Source organism: Microtus pennsylvanicus, chromosome 10 (assembly GCF_037038515.1).
Source record: "Microtus pennsylvanicus isolate mMicPen1 chromosome 10, mMicPen1.hap1, whole genome shotgun sequence".
NCBI lineage: Eukaryota > Metazoa > Chordata > Mammalia > Rodentia > Cricetidae > Microtus > Microtus pennsylvanicus.
The window spans coordinates 48266175-48282673 of NC_134588.1; the positions used below are offsets into that span (position 1 = coordinate 48266175).

The 16499-nt window shown below is 53.6% G+C and overlaps 1 protein-coding gene across 2 annotated transcripts in view; it reads right to left on the minus strand.

Moving 5' to 3' along the window:
* Window positions 1-16499, minus strand: part of Kiaa1614 (KIAA1614 ortholog) — a 31715-nt gene that overhangs the window by 1761 nt on the left and 13455 nt on the right. For both annotated transcript variants that reach the window (XM_075988288.1, XM_075988289.1), the window contains exons 5-9: window positions 10386-11911; window positions 9061-9205; window positions 6697-6949; window positions 3666-3793; window positions 2790-2974 (exon numbers count right to left, since the gene is read on the minus strand). In XM_075988288.1, coding sequence (XP_075844403.1) covers window positions 2790-2974; window positions 3666-3793; window positions 6697-6949; window positions 9061-9205; window positions 10386-11911 — 2237 coding nt within the window. The remainder of the gene's footprint in view (window positions 1-2789; window positions 2975-3665; window positions 3794-6696; window positions 6950-9060; window positions 9206-10385; window positions 11912-16499) is intronic.

Below are 16499 nucleotides of genomic sequence, written 5' to 3' on the forward strand. Positions count from 1 at the left end.
CATTTACGGCTTACTCTCAGGAAATCCATTTGTGGGAGAGGTTATGCGGACTCGGGCTGAGAAGGCAGGCCTCCAGCCGCTGCTGCCATAGCACTGGGGTGCCCAGCTGAGGGCCAGGCATCTCTCAAGTTCTGTCCGCTGCCCCCATCTGACAGGGTACACAGTCAGGTTCCTCTGGAGAAGGCTGGAGTCCACTACCATGTTCTGCTGTGTGAGCATAGCCAGCCTGCTGGAGGACAGCAGGGGGCAGCCTCTGTGGGTGACTTTCCTGAACTGACAATACAATAGGATTTGGGGACAGCTGAACACAGCCCTGACCCCTTCAGCTGCCTGAGAAACACAGCAACTGCCCCAAGGCCCTTCCTAGTCAGGTGTCTGTTCTGGTGCCTCCCACTCTGGTCTGGAGCATCGTGGACTGTGGAAAGTGGTACCTTGGCCCACAGACCAGGGGGAGCCCTTTATTGTAGCTTCTGGGTCCCGGAGAAGCCAGGCTCTGAATACGGACTACAATTCCTTCAAGTAACCTAAAAGTTTGCGGCCATTTGGCTGATCTGAGCTGCATACACACTTCCTCTCCTGTCCGGAGTCTGGATGTCCTTTTCTGTGCTTCTTGGCCTAGACGAGCCTTCCCAGTGAGGCTCAGCCACTAAATGACCAAGTGTCATCTGGCAGACATCCTTTGGCAGGTGGCTCTTCCACTGGGGCCCTGCCCTATCCTTGATCTCCTTTTTCTGATGCCTGAACAGCTTACCTGCTGGGTCTACACACTGTTGGCATGGAGAGAGGGAGCCACCCCCTCCTCCCCACACGAACCCACAGAAGTGTTTGGTGTGCAGGAGGAGAGGCAGGTGGGGAGGAATGACAAAACCCAGAAGAATGTAGCCAAGCCAGACCAGACACTGACGTCAGTCCAGCCATTTTGGGGAGATTGGGTAGGCTTCTCAGCTGAAATCGTGACTGCAAGGCAACTCTGGCATTTATGGTCTGCTGGAGCAGCCTTTGGTAAGGATATTGGATGCCTATGTTGTAGTCGGTTAGAACCAGAAGGCAGGGCCTGCTGTTTTCGTGGGTGTGGTGTCAGATGGGACACATGCTGGCATCCTGACTGATGCTTAGCAAGGAGCCAGAGCAGCCCGGGGCCGTGGCTCCTCCGAGGTTCAGGGGAAGTGGCCCTAAGCAGCTGGGGAGGGCCTGTGGTGGGAACAGCAGCAGCCACCACACTGCCTAGCGTGAGATCCCCGTGTGATATCTGGTGGCCAAATACAGTCGCAAGAGTGGGACACCACCTGGACAGGACATTCCAAGTAAGGGACATGGAGACAGCCTGGATGACACTGTCTGGTTCTCCCAGTGTCAGCTCCCTGTGTTCACATCTGACCCTCCCCAGGTCCAGACTGGGGGAGGCCCACCCCATTCCTGTTCCCAATCTCTCTCTCGGTCCAGCCAGATTAAACTCCCTGCTCACCATCTCCAGGCCACCCTGTGCCTCCTGCACTGTGGAAGTCGGTTCAGTGCCAGTCCTCGTCCCGCTGTCTTCTCAACCCTCTGCTCTAAAATCTCCCTCAGGAGACGGTCCCTGCCCTACTCAGCGAGGAACCCCAAGTCCCTCCGGACAGCACAGCCTGCAGCCTCTCAACAGACAACGGCATGGCCTTTAGGACCTCTGATCCTGAATCTCATCTCCCAGCCCCGGACAGCTCCACCCTTCTCGTGTCCCATCTCCACTCCTGTCTCACGTGGTCTCCAGGGCGCCTGCCATGCCTGCTGTGTTTACGTTTGCTTCCTGGCGCTTTTCACTAGGTCACAGTCACAGTACGAAATAGATGAAGCAAACTTTTAGAACTGGCCCAGCACCCTCGCTGGAGTGCTTGCGCGTGAGGTCAGGGGTCTGTGCACTCCCTGCGGTGCTGTGACCCCCCAAGCCACAGCGCGTATGAGAAGGCACCTGATAGATGTATTTCCTGGTGCTGTAACCCCCGTAGCCACAGTGCACAGGAGAAGGCACCTGATGCACATATTTCCTGGAAGTTGAGCAACGGGACAGATGCAAGAACACAGGCTGTGCTACAAGCCCAGCAGCAGGAGGGCTTTCTCAGTTAAACAGCCCGGACCTAGGAGACTCAAGAGCAGGACAGCCTCCTCTGTAGGGCCCAGGAGCACAGCCCTGGGCTTGCCTTCCCTCCCACTCTCCTTCCTCTGCCCGCCCTCCCTCAGCACACCTCCCAACCTTCCCCACTTAGCACAGCCTGCGGATAGCTTTCAAGGTCCCTTGTACTCAAATGCACTCTGGACTACAGGCTTTGGCCTAGGCAAGTCAGGTCACCATGAAGGACTCACGGATTAGAGGGACCAAGAACTCAGTGACAGTGGGACTGAATTAGGACACACAGCAGGCAACCCGGCCAGGGGCCTGGAACCAGCATCCATCTGAACAAAGCCCCTTGGAGCTGGTGAGGGAGGGCTGTGGACAGGATTGCAGACAGGCAGGCCCACTCCACATGCCCAGACACACCAGCAGCTGGAGGCCGGGAGCCGTTGAAATACATCAACCACATCAAAGGAATAGCCGAGAACTGGCAAGTTTCCTCTGCTTCTCTGAAAAGCCTTGAGGACTCTGATTTCAAGATGTCACAGGACAGCAGAGGGAAATGCAATCAAATCTGCCAGTTCAGCCCTCACAGCAGCAGGAGCTTCTAGGGGACCAGGAGAGCCTTTCTCCATTGCTCAGCCAAGCCCAGAAGGAACCTGACCACACCCCGGGTACTCTGCTGAGGCTACCAAGGGCATACCTGAGTCTCGACGACCACTGCCGTAGGCCACACGGAAACCAAACGTGCCCTCTGGGGGTCGTTGCAGCTGAAGCTGACTCGTGCCATCGGGGAACACCTCTACCACCCGGCCCACAGTGCGAGCCAGACTAGGGGCACCCACATCTTCCACGCTGAGGGCACGATGGGGAAAGGCTTTGGCTGGCCTACAAAGAGACCAAAGACAATAAGATAGGGCCAGGAACCAGCGCCAGCTCCTTGTTGGCCCTAAGGTGACCTGCACCTCTGACTTAGGAGCCTGGCACTAGAGGCTGGGGTTCCCTAGGCTAGAGACAGACAGCTACCGCATTTGCGGGCAGCTCCTCAGGGCTAAGTGCCTTGAAGCAAGGACTGTGGTTTCCAACATTTTTAGGAAGAGACCTCTGAGAATTAGAGAGAATTATATATAAATTTTATATAGTGTTCTCAAGAGCTATCTGCCCTACCTCTACTCCCCAGCCCAAAGTGTCTTCCCATGAAGCCCTGGGTAAAAGCAGATAGGTTAAGAGGGCCTGGGCAGAGAGGTCAGGAACCAATGGCCTCTGGGGATTCCTGTTTCTGGGTGTTTAGAAGGATCTTTGGCTGTGACAAAGAAACTCTATACGCTGATTTTAGGATGTCCTGAGACAGCCGAGTGAGAGGCTTCCGAGCTTTCCAGCACCACCTTCGAGCAAACCTACCTCTCAGTGTTCCCTTGTACAAGGCAAGAGCACAGAGGTCACTCCTCACCACTCTGCCTCACCTCCTCTTAAAGGGACAGACTGGCTCACGCCTGTGGCGCTGAGGGAAGAAAGGACTGAGCGGCTAGCTCCATTGGCGACTTTGAGTTTGTCCTTTAGGTTCCGGTGCCACACTTACCTGCTCGGTGTACTGGGGTCCCCTGACCCCTCTACCCGGTAGAGGCTGGACCGATCTCCCTTGCCCCCTAGCAGAGAATGGAGGTTCTGGAAGGAAGCTGCTTTCCGATGCTGATGAGAGGGTGACACCTAGTGGGAAAGGCCCAATATTGCAGGTGAGAAAAGCAGCCTGGAAAGGGGTCCCCAACATAGGATTTGCCAGAACCATGAACCTGACGGCACACAAAGAAAACAAAGGTACAAGCCTTGGTCTGCACGTCCAGACGCCTAGCAAAAGTCAGTAGAACCTGCTCTGAGAGATGGAGCTACACATCAAAGCAGTAACAACTCAGCACTTAGCTCACTGTGGAAATCTCCCCAGTACTCAGAGGCTGTGGCAGGAGAAACAGGATCCTAAGTCCCTCAGGGACACTTCCTTAGGGGAGGGGCTGGGGTGTGGCTCACTGGTGGCATACTCGACATGACACACCTTAGAGCAGAACGCTTCCAGTTGGGAGTGAGGATGAGTCTAGTTAACTGATAGCTCCGGGAGCTTATAACAAGTTCCTTAAGCAGAGATGTTTTGGTTCAGAAGGTATGGGGACAGACGAGGAGTTGGCACTTGAGTGAGGCTGTGACAAGAGCTCTCCAGCTGAAAAGAGGGGCACAGGTGCCCGAGACCCACCCCCCAAAAAGATAGCATGAGAAAAGGCATGGGGACATGAGAGAGGGCACGGGGACATGAGAGAGGGCACGGGGACATGAGAGAAGGCACGGGAACATGAGAGAAGGCACGGGGACATGAGAGAGGGTACAGGGACATGAGAGAGGGCACAGGAACATGAGAGAAGGCACAGGGACATGAGAGAGGGCACAGGAACATGAGAGAAGGCACGGGGACATGAGAGAGGGCACAGGAACATGAGAGAAGGCACAGGGATATGAGAGAGGGCACAGGAACATGAGAGAAGGCACGGGGACATGAGAGAGGGCACAGGAACATGAGAGAAGGCACAGGGATATGAGAGAGGGCACAGGAACATGAGAGAAGGCACGGGGACATGAGAGAGGGTACGGGATATGAGAGAGGGCATGGGGACATGAGAGAGGGCACAGGAACATGAGAGACTGCATGGGAACATGAGAGAAGGCACGGGGACATGAGAGAGGGCACGGGGACATGAGAGAGGGCACAGGAACATGAGAGAAGGCACGGGGACATGAGAGAGGGTATGGGATATGAGAGAGGGCATGGGGACATGAGACAGGGCATGGGGACATGAGAGAGGGCACAGGGATATGACAGAGGGCACAGTATGTGCTGGTGTGTTTGGTCGTGGGGGGGGGATACTCAGGCATCTGCTCTCCTGGGGGAGACCGGAATGCTTCTTTTTGTTCAGTTCTGGAATTCTGTACCTTCCTTCCTGCATGCCCCATCCTTAGCCAGGCGGCTCTCTGCTTTCAGTCACTCAGCTTACACTGCAGCGAGACCTCTGAGACACTAGTCCACTGTCATTTTCCTTGCGGGTTTCTGGAGACAGAAACTCCAATGGCAATAAACCCAAAAAACCCAAGTGCCACGGCTCACAGTTCAACACCAGAGATGTTTAACTTGAGACAGTGTCTTCCTTCCCAGCTCACCCTCTGCTTCTCCTCCCCATCTCTACTCATGCAGACAGCAGATGCTGCACGTGGATCTCCTCCCCTAGATTCTGTGCTGAGCCCATGACAGTAGTCACTCACCCTGCATTCTCCTCCTTCCGAGGCCTCTGCAAGGAAAGGCTCCAGTGCCTGCCCACTGCTCTCTACCTTGTTTGTTTTTTGTTTAGTTTTGTTTGTTTGTATTTTTCAAGACAGGATTTCCTGGAACTTGCTCTGTAGACCACCACCTTCTCTGCACAGAGGAGGCAGAGGACAGAATACACAGAATACCAACACGCTCCTAGTACAGAGCAGGATTCCTGGTCGAGGCTTGTGTTCTGGGGTGATTTGCTAAGCACACGGAGAGGGAGACGTTTAGCCAGCGCCTTTGCTCACTCAGCGTGAACTGGGAACACTAGGCTAATGACTAAGATGGGTATTGGGAGTGCAGATACCATACTTCAGTGAGGGGAGACATGGAGGAGGCCCTGGTGAGAAGACAAACGGAGCAGAAGGCCCCTCGGTCTGAGGACAGTGATGTCTTCTAAAAACACGCCTGGAGCACTGAGGAAATAGCAGGTGTCAGCAGGGGAGACACATTCAGAGGAGGATCCCTTCAGACCATGACGGTTGGAAGGGTCTATCCAGCGGAGGCCAAGAGCGTTCTGGAAGTGATGAGACATCAAAGCAGACAGGCCACAGATCCTCTCACAGCACTGTATCCTGAACGTGATAAATGACGAAATGAATGCATTCCTGGCAAGGGCAGTTGGGATGGCCAGATTTATGCAACCTCTGATATACTAAGGAAGTCACATGAAGAAAGACCAGAACGGATGGGCCAAAGTCTGCTGTAGCAATACTGACTGAAATGAATTGTGTTTGGGAAATGGAGAAATGATGCCTCAATGGTTAAGAGCATTGGCTGTGCTTCCAGAGGACCCAGGATCAATCTCTAGCGCTCACATGACAGCACATAACTGTTTAGAACCCAGTCCTAGAGGATCCGATGCCCTCTTCTGGCTTCTGTGGGTACCACATACACATGGTACACAAGCATACATACAGGCCACACACACACACAGAAAAAACAATTTTTTTAAAAAAAGAAAGCAAGAAGAAATTGTGTGTGGATTAAAAGAGTCACTGGGGCCAAGAGAAAGGTTAAAGAAACCAGGCCGTGAACTCTCCAGGAAGAAGAAGCAACAAATTTGAGGGAGCAGGAGAAAGAAGAGAGTAGGTGGTGGAACAGGATTAAGGGGTACTGCACACAGTGAGCACAAGCCCTACGAGTCAGCTGTGAGGACACCAGCAGGTCCCCACTTTCGTGACTAGGCTCCAGGCAAGGACCCTCAACACTGCCGCTCCTGTCCTGGGGCCACACCCTATCGTCCAGGGCCCTGGGGACTTACCAGATGCAGGATTTGCAATGATGGGGCTCTCTTCATTTTGGAGGTACTGGTCTGGGGAGCTAGTGCTGAGGGCTGCAGCTGTTCCGCGCTGTAGCTCCGGGATGTGCCCAGTCTGGCTCGGGGGGTGTGACCCAGGGCTGAGAAGAGTTTTTTGAGCCCCAGGGTAGAGGAGATACTCCTCCTCCTTTTCTTACTCCCATCAGAATGGGTGGCGGAGGGTGGCGCATGCCCTGCACTGGCCTCAGGTGATGCTCTGAAACACAAGGGGGGCAGAATATGGCTGGAGATGGCTTGATAGGCTGGCAAGAGCTGGCTGCATCCTGCTTCCTAGGGTCCCATAGGCCCCAGATGGACCAGTGCCAATGTCCTCAGGGAGGAACTATCAGGCTGCAGCAAGGGGAGTCATGCAGACCACCAGGTGCTGAGTGAAAGCAGCTTCTGGGGAGGACAGTCCAGGATAGCCCCACCACAGCACACAGTCATGAGCCCAGGATAGCCCCACCACATCACACAGTCATGAGTCCAGGATAGCCCCACCACAGCACACAGTCATGAGCCCAGGATAGCCCCACCACAGCACACAGTCATGAGTCCAGGATAGCCCCACCACAGCACACAGTCATGAGCCCAGGATAGCCCCACCACAGCACACAGTCATGAGCCCAGGATAGCCCCACCACAGCACACAGTCATGAGCCCAGGATAGCCCCACCACAGCACACTGTCATGAGCCCAGGATAGCCCCGCCACAGCACACAGTCATGAGTCCAGGATAGCCCCGCCACAGCACACAGTCATGAGCCCAGGATAGCCCCACCACAGCACACTGTCATGAGCCCAGGATAGCCCCGCCACAGCACACAGTCATGAGCCCAGGATAGCCCCACCACAGCACACTCCATCCACTCCTTCAGGATGTCTCAGCTAAGGGTGTACAGAAGCTTATCAACAGCAGAGCAACACATGAAGGAGAAAAACCATTCACAGTGGTGTGTGAAGCAGAGTGTGACCAGGCGCTTGTTTTCAGTAGTTTCCAGGGAAGGTCTCTTTGGGAAGCAGATAACCTTTACACCAAGGGCCAGTGACATGCCGGAGTCAGGCCATTAACCCTAGAAGTGAGAACCGCAGGCTCACCGAGCGGCTGGGGCCGCTGCCAGAGCAGAACCAAGTCTGACGTGTCCAATGGCAGCAGCCAGGTAATGAGAAAGGCAGGAAGAGGTGTGGTAGGAGGTCAGGCAGGCAGGCCCAGCACGCTGCCAAGCGCTGTCAACCTCGGGAAGGGAAGGGGAAGAGAGACTGCCGTGGGGCTTTAAGTAGGACAATGATTCCATTTAATTGGGTTTTTTAAAAATATTCCCTCGTGCAGCTAAGAAGTGAGGCAGCCCAGAGCAGATGGCAGAGAGAGGGGCTGGGGGCTGGAGAGGGTTGCCAGAGGGTGGAGGTGGGGGAAGCAGGAGGAAACGCAGACAGCGTGGGTTTGAGCACTGTGTGGATAGCAGCGTGGCTGCTGGGAAGGGGGCTGGGAAAGCAACGGTTCGGTTTCTGTTGAGGGGATAGCTAGATACCCGGGAGAGGTGTCCAGGAGAAACTGAAGACAGACCTTGCATCCTGGCAAACGCCCAGGCCTGGCTGGGTCATAGGGCGGCTGTGTGTTGCCGTGTGGTCACAGATACAGTTGGGAGCAGGGAAGTACCAGGTTCACCAGGGCTTTGCACTCGGCCTAAGGAGGTCCCAAGGCAAGACCTCACATGTCTAACCCCAGCTGAAGCACAGATGGGAAACAATTTGCATCTAGGAGCTCCCTGAGGCCTGTGGCTCTCAGCGGTAGCATTAGAAGCTGGGGTTCAAGTGTGGGCAGATAACTCGGTGGCTCTTCGAGGTGCAATCAGATAAAAAGACCTGGAAAAGGTAGGGGCTGGGAGTAGAAACAGTGCTCAGCATGCAAGCCTGAGGACCCGAGTTAGATCCCAGCTCCAGTTTAAAAGCCAGGCAGGCGCATGGCAGAGCATCTTACTAACCCCACGTCTGGGGAGGCAGAGATAAGTGAATCCCTGGGGCTCAAAAACCAAGCGCAGAGCAACTAAGTAAGACACTCAGTGTCAACATCTGGTCTGTACACATACTCACACCATGTGTCCCCAGACACACGTGCACACACTCACACGAACACATATGTACAACACACACAAAGAGCACAAAGAGAGGGGGGGGAGATGGGGGGGTTGGAAAGGGTGAGTTAGGGTGCCAGGACATGGTTTAGGAACCCTCCAGGATTTGGGAGGGCTGGGCTAGAGATGTTACCGCTACAGCTTCTTTCCCTATCCAACATGCCCATTGTAGTCAGGCTTTGTTCTTGCCACTCACCCTGTGGGCATGTGGCCTCCAGAGCTGGATTCTGTCCTGTGTGGCTCCAGGCGGCACTCAGGCTCCTCTGGGGTGAGGGAAAGGGTGACGGCTGTAGAATTGACAGTGGCGACATCTGCTGACTGGGGAGAGTCCTGGAGTGTTCCTGTAACAGCACAGCAGCCCCCTGCTACACGGATCATCCCCACAGGTCACAGTGGGGAAAGGCCCATTCCCCGTCTTAGGGACAGGAGACACTGGGGAGAGGTGGGAGCCCCAGGAGCAGGGGCAGTGGAAGCCGCAGGAGGCAGTCAGGGAAGGTGACCAGGGCCATCCTTGGGCACCCTCTAACCTGGAATGAGGACAAGGGTGGGGCCTCATGGACTACTATAACTCAGCCACAGAGCCCCTGGTACACGGTGGGAGACTAGTATCTGTTAAGTGAAAAGCCGTTTGTGGTATGTCATGCCCCTTCTCTGTCAAGCGACAGAGTCAAAAGCAGGGGAAACAAATCTAAAACGGTCAGAACTTTTACAACAGCGTCCACCTTGGGAGCACTGCATGCACTCGGTGATGCTGAGCCCTTCATAGACTTGACCTCACGGTCATGACACCGGCTGCTGTATTTTAGCCCTCACTTTCTGAATAAGAAACCATGAGCATGGAGAGAGGAATCCATCTCTCGGCCCCTGTCACTAACAAGAGAATCTTCATCATGCTTTCAAGGAGGTGCAGACTCAGGCTTTCCAGAAAGGTCACCAGGGCTAAGTGCAAGCCAGCCTCAGGCCCGTGTGGTCACAGTGAGCCTTAAGGTAGGGATGCTGCCTAGGTAATTTTCTTATGCATTCCCCACAGTGCCAGGACAAGTCCAAGTCCAAGTACCAGGTGCCTGGTCAACAGTGAACGAAATGGTGCAAGGCACCAAAGAAAGGTGGCGGAAGTGGCAAGGTGACTATAGGAGAATCAGCGTTCTGAGCAATGGTGGATTCCGGAGCTGCTGGTTTGCTCGTCAGACTCTACAGGAGTCGAATTCCCACAAAGCCTGGCCTCCAGTAGCTGTGGACTGGAGTTTCCTTATACGCCTCAGACTTCCCAGCAAGAAGAGGGCACCATCCCCTTGTCTGCGGTCCCCATCCCCCAAGCACAGAAATCTGGCTAACCTGCTCCGTGCTAATGCCGAATCCTGCACCCAGCCCACACTCTGCTACCTCCCTGCCACCTGCTGCTGACGTGTGGGACCCACAGGGATGCTGGGCATGGTGTGCGGCTATCCCATGATCAAGATGGAGAGCAAAGGAGTGGCCTAGACCTGGCCTGGGCTGGACATGAAGGACAGCAATCCTTACCATCTCTGTCACTCTCCAGGGGCAGTCCAGGCTCCTGGCAGCAGTACTCCCCGTCAGCTCTACTCTTGGGGACAGCTGCTCCTCGGGGCTCCTGCAGCCGCAGAGGGACACTGCCGTTGGTGCTGGCGGGCAGGTCCAGCAGCGGATGCTTGACACGGGGCCTGTTGGGTTGGGTCTGGGGCGAGGTGTGAACTGAGATTCTTGGAGGGGACAGAGGCAGGGGGATGTCCACATGCTCAACCTGGTGTTCCTGCCTGTGATGCCCAGTACAGGGTGACTTCCTCAGAGGCATCGGGCAGGACTTCTTTGAAGAGGGAGGGGTTGGCGCCCAGCCTTCGAGGGAGAAGGGCAAAGTTGGCTGCAGGGCTGGGCGAGGTGCAGAGGGCTCCTCAGGGCTTCCTTGGAGAGGAGGAGTGCAGGCAGTTTCCAGAGACTCCTGGTTTTCAGTCACTTGGTCCGGCTGACCTGACCCTGAGGACCCAAGCTTCTCGGAAGATGACACAGCATAAACTGTCCTGCATGTAGTCCAGGAATCCTTGGGGTGGGCCCCGTGATTTCCTAACTGTAGCCCAAGATGCCCCTGGGAGCAAGACCTCTTGGGTTCTGAGGCAGATCTGGGCTCAGCGTCTTCCTTTATAAGCAAAGGCCCCTGGGGTATGTGTCCTGTGGCTCCTTTTATCTCCCCTCCTACAACCACATTACCAACCTCATGTAGGTGAGGCCAGGCCTGAAGGTCCCAGGGCAGCTCCACCTCAGTCCTGGGCCACCTGGGGCCTTCCTGAGGCCTAGAGTCACACTGCCACTGCCGGGGGCTGCTGCCTTGGATCTGCCCACCTGCCCCACTGGGCTGAGAGGTCCTGGCATCCTTAATGTCAGTCCGACTATCTGAATTGATGGCGCTGTTGAGGGCAGAGTCCCCCTCCTCAGGGTGCGTGGCAACAGTGTCTGTGATGTGTGTTTCCCGGATCCATTCTGCATGGAGCCCTGGGAATGGGGAGCTCAAGTCATGGGAATTACAGGGTCCCAGCAGCAATGCCTGCTCACAAGTTGCCTGGAGACCCTGGAGGACCCTCAGGTCAGGCGCTGCTCTCCCCTCGGCAGGGCAACGCTCCTCAAGATAGCTGCCACAGGCTGGGCACGTCCTCTCACTGTTCCATGTCAATGGTGGTGCAGGGAAATCGCTGTGGTCCAGGGAGCCCACAGGCCTGTGGAATGCGCCGTTCCCCATGTTATGGTTAATGTAGTTGGTTAAGTCAGGCTTGGAGCGCAGAGGTCCTTGGCCCACAGCTGGTAGCACTGTGCTTAACACCTGACGCTGGCGCTGCTGGCGCCGTTCCAGGTACCTGAACTCAGCGTCGTGGGCAGACTCATCTTCAAATCGGACGTGAGATGGCGGCATTGCCTGCCTGGGCCACTGCCCATTGCCAGACTCCACACTGGAGGAGTCACTCAGGTTCCCATTCTGGAGGCTCTCTCTGGAGGCTGAGGTGCTCCTAACATCCAGGGCTGGACTGCTTTGGCCATTGCTAGTGAGGAGACAGGAGAGAGGTCACATGCAAGAGGGTGGCGAGGAAGGGAAGAGCTGATCTGGATGTGCTCTGCCCCAGGCCTCACCTACAAGGTTACCCCCAGTCAGGCTCCTGGGAAGTCATACGGCAAACCCAAGCCCATCCCGCAGGGTATACACATCCCAAGTCTGTAGATGGAAGTTTCTGTCCCACCCAGTCTATAGCTGTTCAGTAACAAAGAAACACAGAGGCTTATATTAATTATGAACTGTTTGGTCTATTAGCTCAGGCTTATTACTAACTAGCTCTTACAACTTAAATTAACCTATAATTCTTATCTGTATTTAGCCACGTGGCTTGGTACCTTTTCTCAGTAAGGCATTCTCATCTTTTTTTTTTAATTATTGATTTTTATTGAGCTCTACATTTTTTCTCTGCTCCCTTCCCTGCCTCTCCCCTCCCCTCCAACCCACTCCTAAGGTCCCCAAGGCATTCTCATCTTGCTTCCTTCACATGTGGTTTGAGACTGTGTCTCTGACTTTCCTCTTTCCAGAATTCTCTTAGTCTGGTCACCTCGCCTATACTTCCTGCCTGACTATTGGCCAATCAGCGTTTTATTAAACCAATACAAGTAACAAATCTTTACAGTGTACAAGAGCTTTATCCCACAGCACACGTCCATCCTAGTACACACTGCTCAACAAAACTGATACAACTTCCTTTACTTTTAACTTGCTTTCTGTTGCTGGGCTCAGTATGTGTTAACAAGAAAAGTTAGGGATGGTACAGAGGAAGATGGCAGAGCTTATATGTGCACTCCGTGTGTGTGAACATGTGTGTGTTCAGGGTGAGGAAGTGGTCTGACTTGGCAGTGATGAATTGCAGAAACATGTACAGTCAGTTCTGTGTGAGTTGGTTCCACATCTAGGGGTCCAATCTCATCATAAAAATATTTGAAAACAAAACCCCTTATCTGTACTGAACATGGAGGAACCTCATTCTCCTTGTCACCCCTAAACATGACGATATGGCAACACTGTAAAGCACTTCCATCGCCCTAAAGGGGTGGTCCAATGTGTACAGGAAAATGCCTGTCCTTTCGTGGGTTTGGGCATCAAAGGGGGAGATTAGAACCAGCCCCCTGTGAACACGGAAGAGCAGTTTTAAGTGCTATAAAGCCTTCATGGCAAGAAGTCTCCATGGGTATTCTGTGAGGCTAGAAGTCTGGGACTTGGCGCACTCTTGACCCGACATTCCTCAGGCCTTGCTGGGATGGACTGCAGATCAGCAGCCCCTGGTGCCTCTCTTAGATAGCCCCAGAGCCTCTGATTCTCCCGCCTCACACACCCACATCTGTCTTCAGAAGTGCACCCTGGAGATCTTCATATCTTTTACTAGCTTCGGCTCTGGCAAACACTGGCTGGAGGCCAGATCCTGCTCAGATCTCCACAAGCCTCATCTCAGGACCCCAGTAGCCATTTTACAGAGTTATGTAAATGGACCCGGGTCCAAGGCCCATACTCCTTCCTTTTCCCTCTGGAGCCTTTGTCTTTGGGGCTGACCAAATTTCTCCCACTCTCATTACTTTATCTCACAGAGCAGTCAGACTGCTTCCTTCGCACCTCCTGACTTGGTTCCTCACGGAGCACAGCTGGTATCATGTCACACTACCCAGCAAAGGGCACAGTGATAGCCTTTAGGGTAAGCATACAGGGCTGCCACCTCTTCCCTCCCCAGCTCTGACTCCCACCCATTGAACCCTGTAACTTCAAAGGCCACAAAATCACACACATAAGTACTGCTGGAGTATTTAAATATGCGCCCTTCTCGATGCCACTCCCATCTGTCTCTCTGAGCTCGCACCTCCTTTGTTTAATACGCTCCAGTTGGCCTCACAAAGCCTCATCCTGAAATTCTTTTCTATAGAGTAAGTCAAGAGCTTGGCTGTACCAGAGCAGAGATCTCTGAGGAGTCCTCAGATTGCAGAGGATACTATTTCCCATGGCTGGAAACATGGTGCTTAATCTAATGTCAGTGTGGTAGGACCCAGGACCTAAATACTCAGTCAAACATTATTCTGGATGTTAACAACACAAAGCCTTTCTTTTTCTTAAGACAAAATTAACATTTAAACTGACAGATTTTGAACAAAATAGATTACATTCTATCATGTGGTGGGCTTCATCCGATCAGTTAAAGGCCTGAGGGAAACCAAGGCTTATCTATTCTGCAGGTTCAGGATTTATCAAATTTCTACCAGTTTGTGAGCCAACTCCTTAAGGTAACCCTCTCCATACACAGCGGATCCTATTGGCTGTGCTTCTCTAGAGAGCTCGGAGAGAATAAGTACCCTTTGGCGGCGATGTGTCCCTGCCCTGAACACTGACCACATTTACTGTTGCAGAGGGTTAGGTGGGAAGGAGTCAGCGAGCAACAGCAAACAAGTACCACCTCACCAGGCACAGAGCGGGACAGGCGGGCAGCCAGGTCTATGCTGCACAGCATGGCTCACTGGAGACTCGGTGTCTGGCTTAGAACCCATTCCACTTGCTGGGCTCCAGAACCAGCACCCTGCTCTGCTGGGCGGAAGTGGGCTCTAAGTCTTGGCAAGGAAGAAATGAACCTGTCTCCAGGACAGTAGTGGTAGACTGAACCATCTTAGAATTCACTCTGAAGACAGAAATACTATTCTTATTTTAAAAGAAAAACAAAAGCAAATAAACAAAAGAAACCAGGCAGCAGTGGCACACGCCTTTAATCCCAGCACTTGGGAGGCAGAGGCAGGGGGATCTCTGTGAGTTAGAGGCCAGCCTGGTCTACAAAGCGAGTTCCAGGACAGGCAGGACTACACAGAGAAACCCTGTCTCGAAAACAAACAAAGAAAAAAGCAAAGCAAAGTAAAACTGGGTGTGGTGATACATATCTCCAATTCTAGCACTCAGGAGGCTGAGGCAGAGGAGGATTCTGAGTTCAAGGGAATCTAGACTACAGAACGAGATCCCATCTCAAAAACGATATGGTGGATATGGCGGTGTATACCTTTAATTCCAGCACTTGCGGGGGGGGCGGGGGGCAGAGACATATATGTCTGTGAATTCAAGACCATCCTAGTCCACAAAGTGAGTTCTAGGCCAACTAGGACCACACAGTGAGACCCTGTCTCAAAAACAAAATAAAACAAAACAAAATCCCACAAACCCAAATTCATTGTCATAAGTAGAATAAAATAAGAAGAGCTAACCACGTAGGAGTCGGCAATGCAATTATTTAGACAAGGCCCCAGGCAGCCGCACAGACAATAGCACAGGAAAGCAGGGGGAGGCCAGCAGCCATGCACAAGAGGCAGCTAAGCCAAAAGCAAACCCCAGAGCTGCTGGCATCCCACCCAAAGACAGGATTCCAGTCAAGCTCAGAGCCTCTGCTGTTGCCCTGAAGTGGCATGGCCTTTGAGGAGGCCAGTCCCTGTCCACTGCCTCACTTTCTACGACAATGCTATCCTAGGCACACAACTGATGTGATGTTTGCGAGCTCTGCAGCCTCACCACATAGGACAATCCTTCCCAGGGTGTAGCCTGCTGACACGTCCTATGTTCCTGCGATCAAGTGACATGTACTGCGTTTTGTTATGAAGAATATTGATACCAACCCGAGTCTGCCTATTCCCCAAGTGGCAACAGCTTTTCCCCTTCCGGGAGCTGCTCCATTTCTATGTGGACCCGCTTCCAGACAACACATGTCTCTCCCTCCCTCTCCTGGGAAAGGCCTGCAGATCCAGGCTCACCTGGCTGCCTCTAGGTAGACCTAGGCTAAAGAGGGCCTTCTACAGATTGCTCTGCTGCCCCCATTCCTCCCTTACCTTTTGCCAGGCTGTTTTTTGAAAGGAGTGATAAGTCGGGCTGGGGCAGGACCTCCTGCTTCTATCTGAGGCCTGGGGCCTGTGTGGCATCGCTGTGTTAACTCTGCCTGCCCTCCAGGGTGATCTGATGGAGCGTAACCTTTCCGAGCAGCTGCATCGAGCCATCTGGTGTGGATTTTTCAGCTCTACCCTCTGAGGATTCACCAGCACTGCCAAGTCATAGTAATTCTTCTCTGGACACGGCAGCTGCTGAAGTAGGTCACCTTGCATTTTTATAGCCAACGAAGAGAAAACCCACTTCACAATAGCTACTGGATGTGAGGACTAGGGGCAATAAACTAGAGAAGGAGGCGCCCAAGAGGACAAAGCACACTGAAGTCGGTGTCGCTGGCTTGTCTATGTGTGCCTCACCACACATTCCTGTAGAACAGGGCAGGAGTGCTGTGGCTGTCAAAGGCATCTCTCTGCACGTGTGGAAAACAACCAGGACACCTCAAAGAAGCCAAGTCATTCCAGTGAGTCCTCTGTAGTGGACGGGAAACAAGGCATTCATGTGGAAACGAAAGAGCAACCCGATGGGCAGATTTTACTAGCATAGGGGGTCCTCTTGTGCCCTCCTCCTACGGGTCACAATGACATTGAATGAAGAGGCTTCTGTTTGCCGTGGAGTCATGGCAGGGCTCTGTGAATGTCCCGAGCCTTTAGTGAGCAGGCCCAGCAGCCCCATCACAGAGCACAGAGTTCAGATTT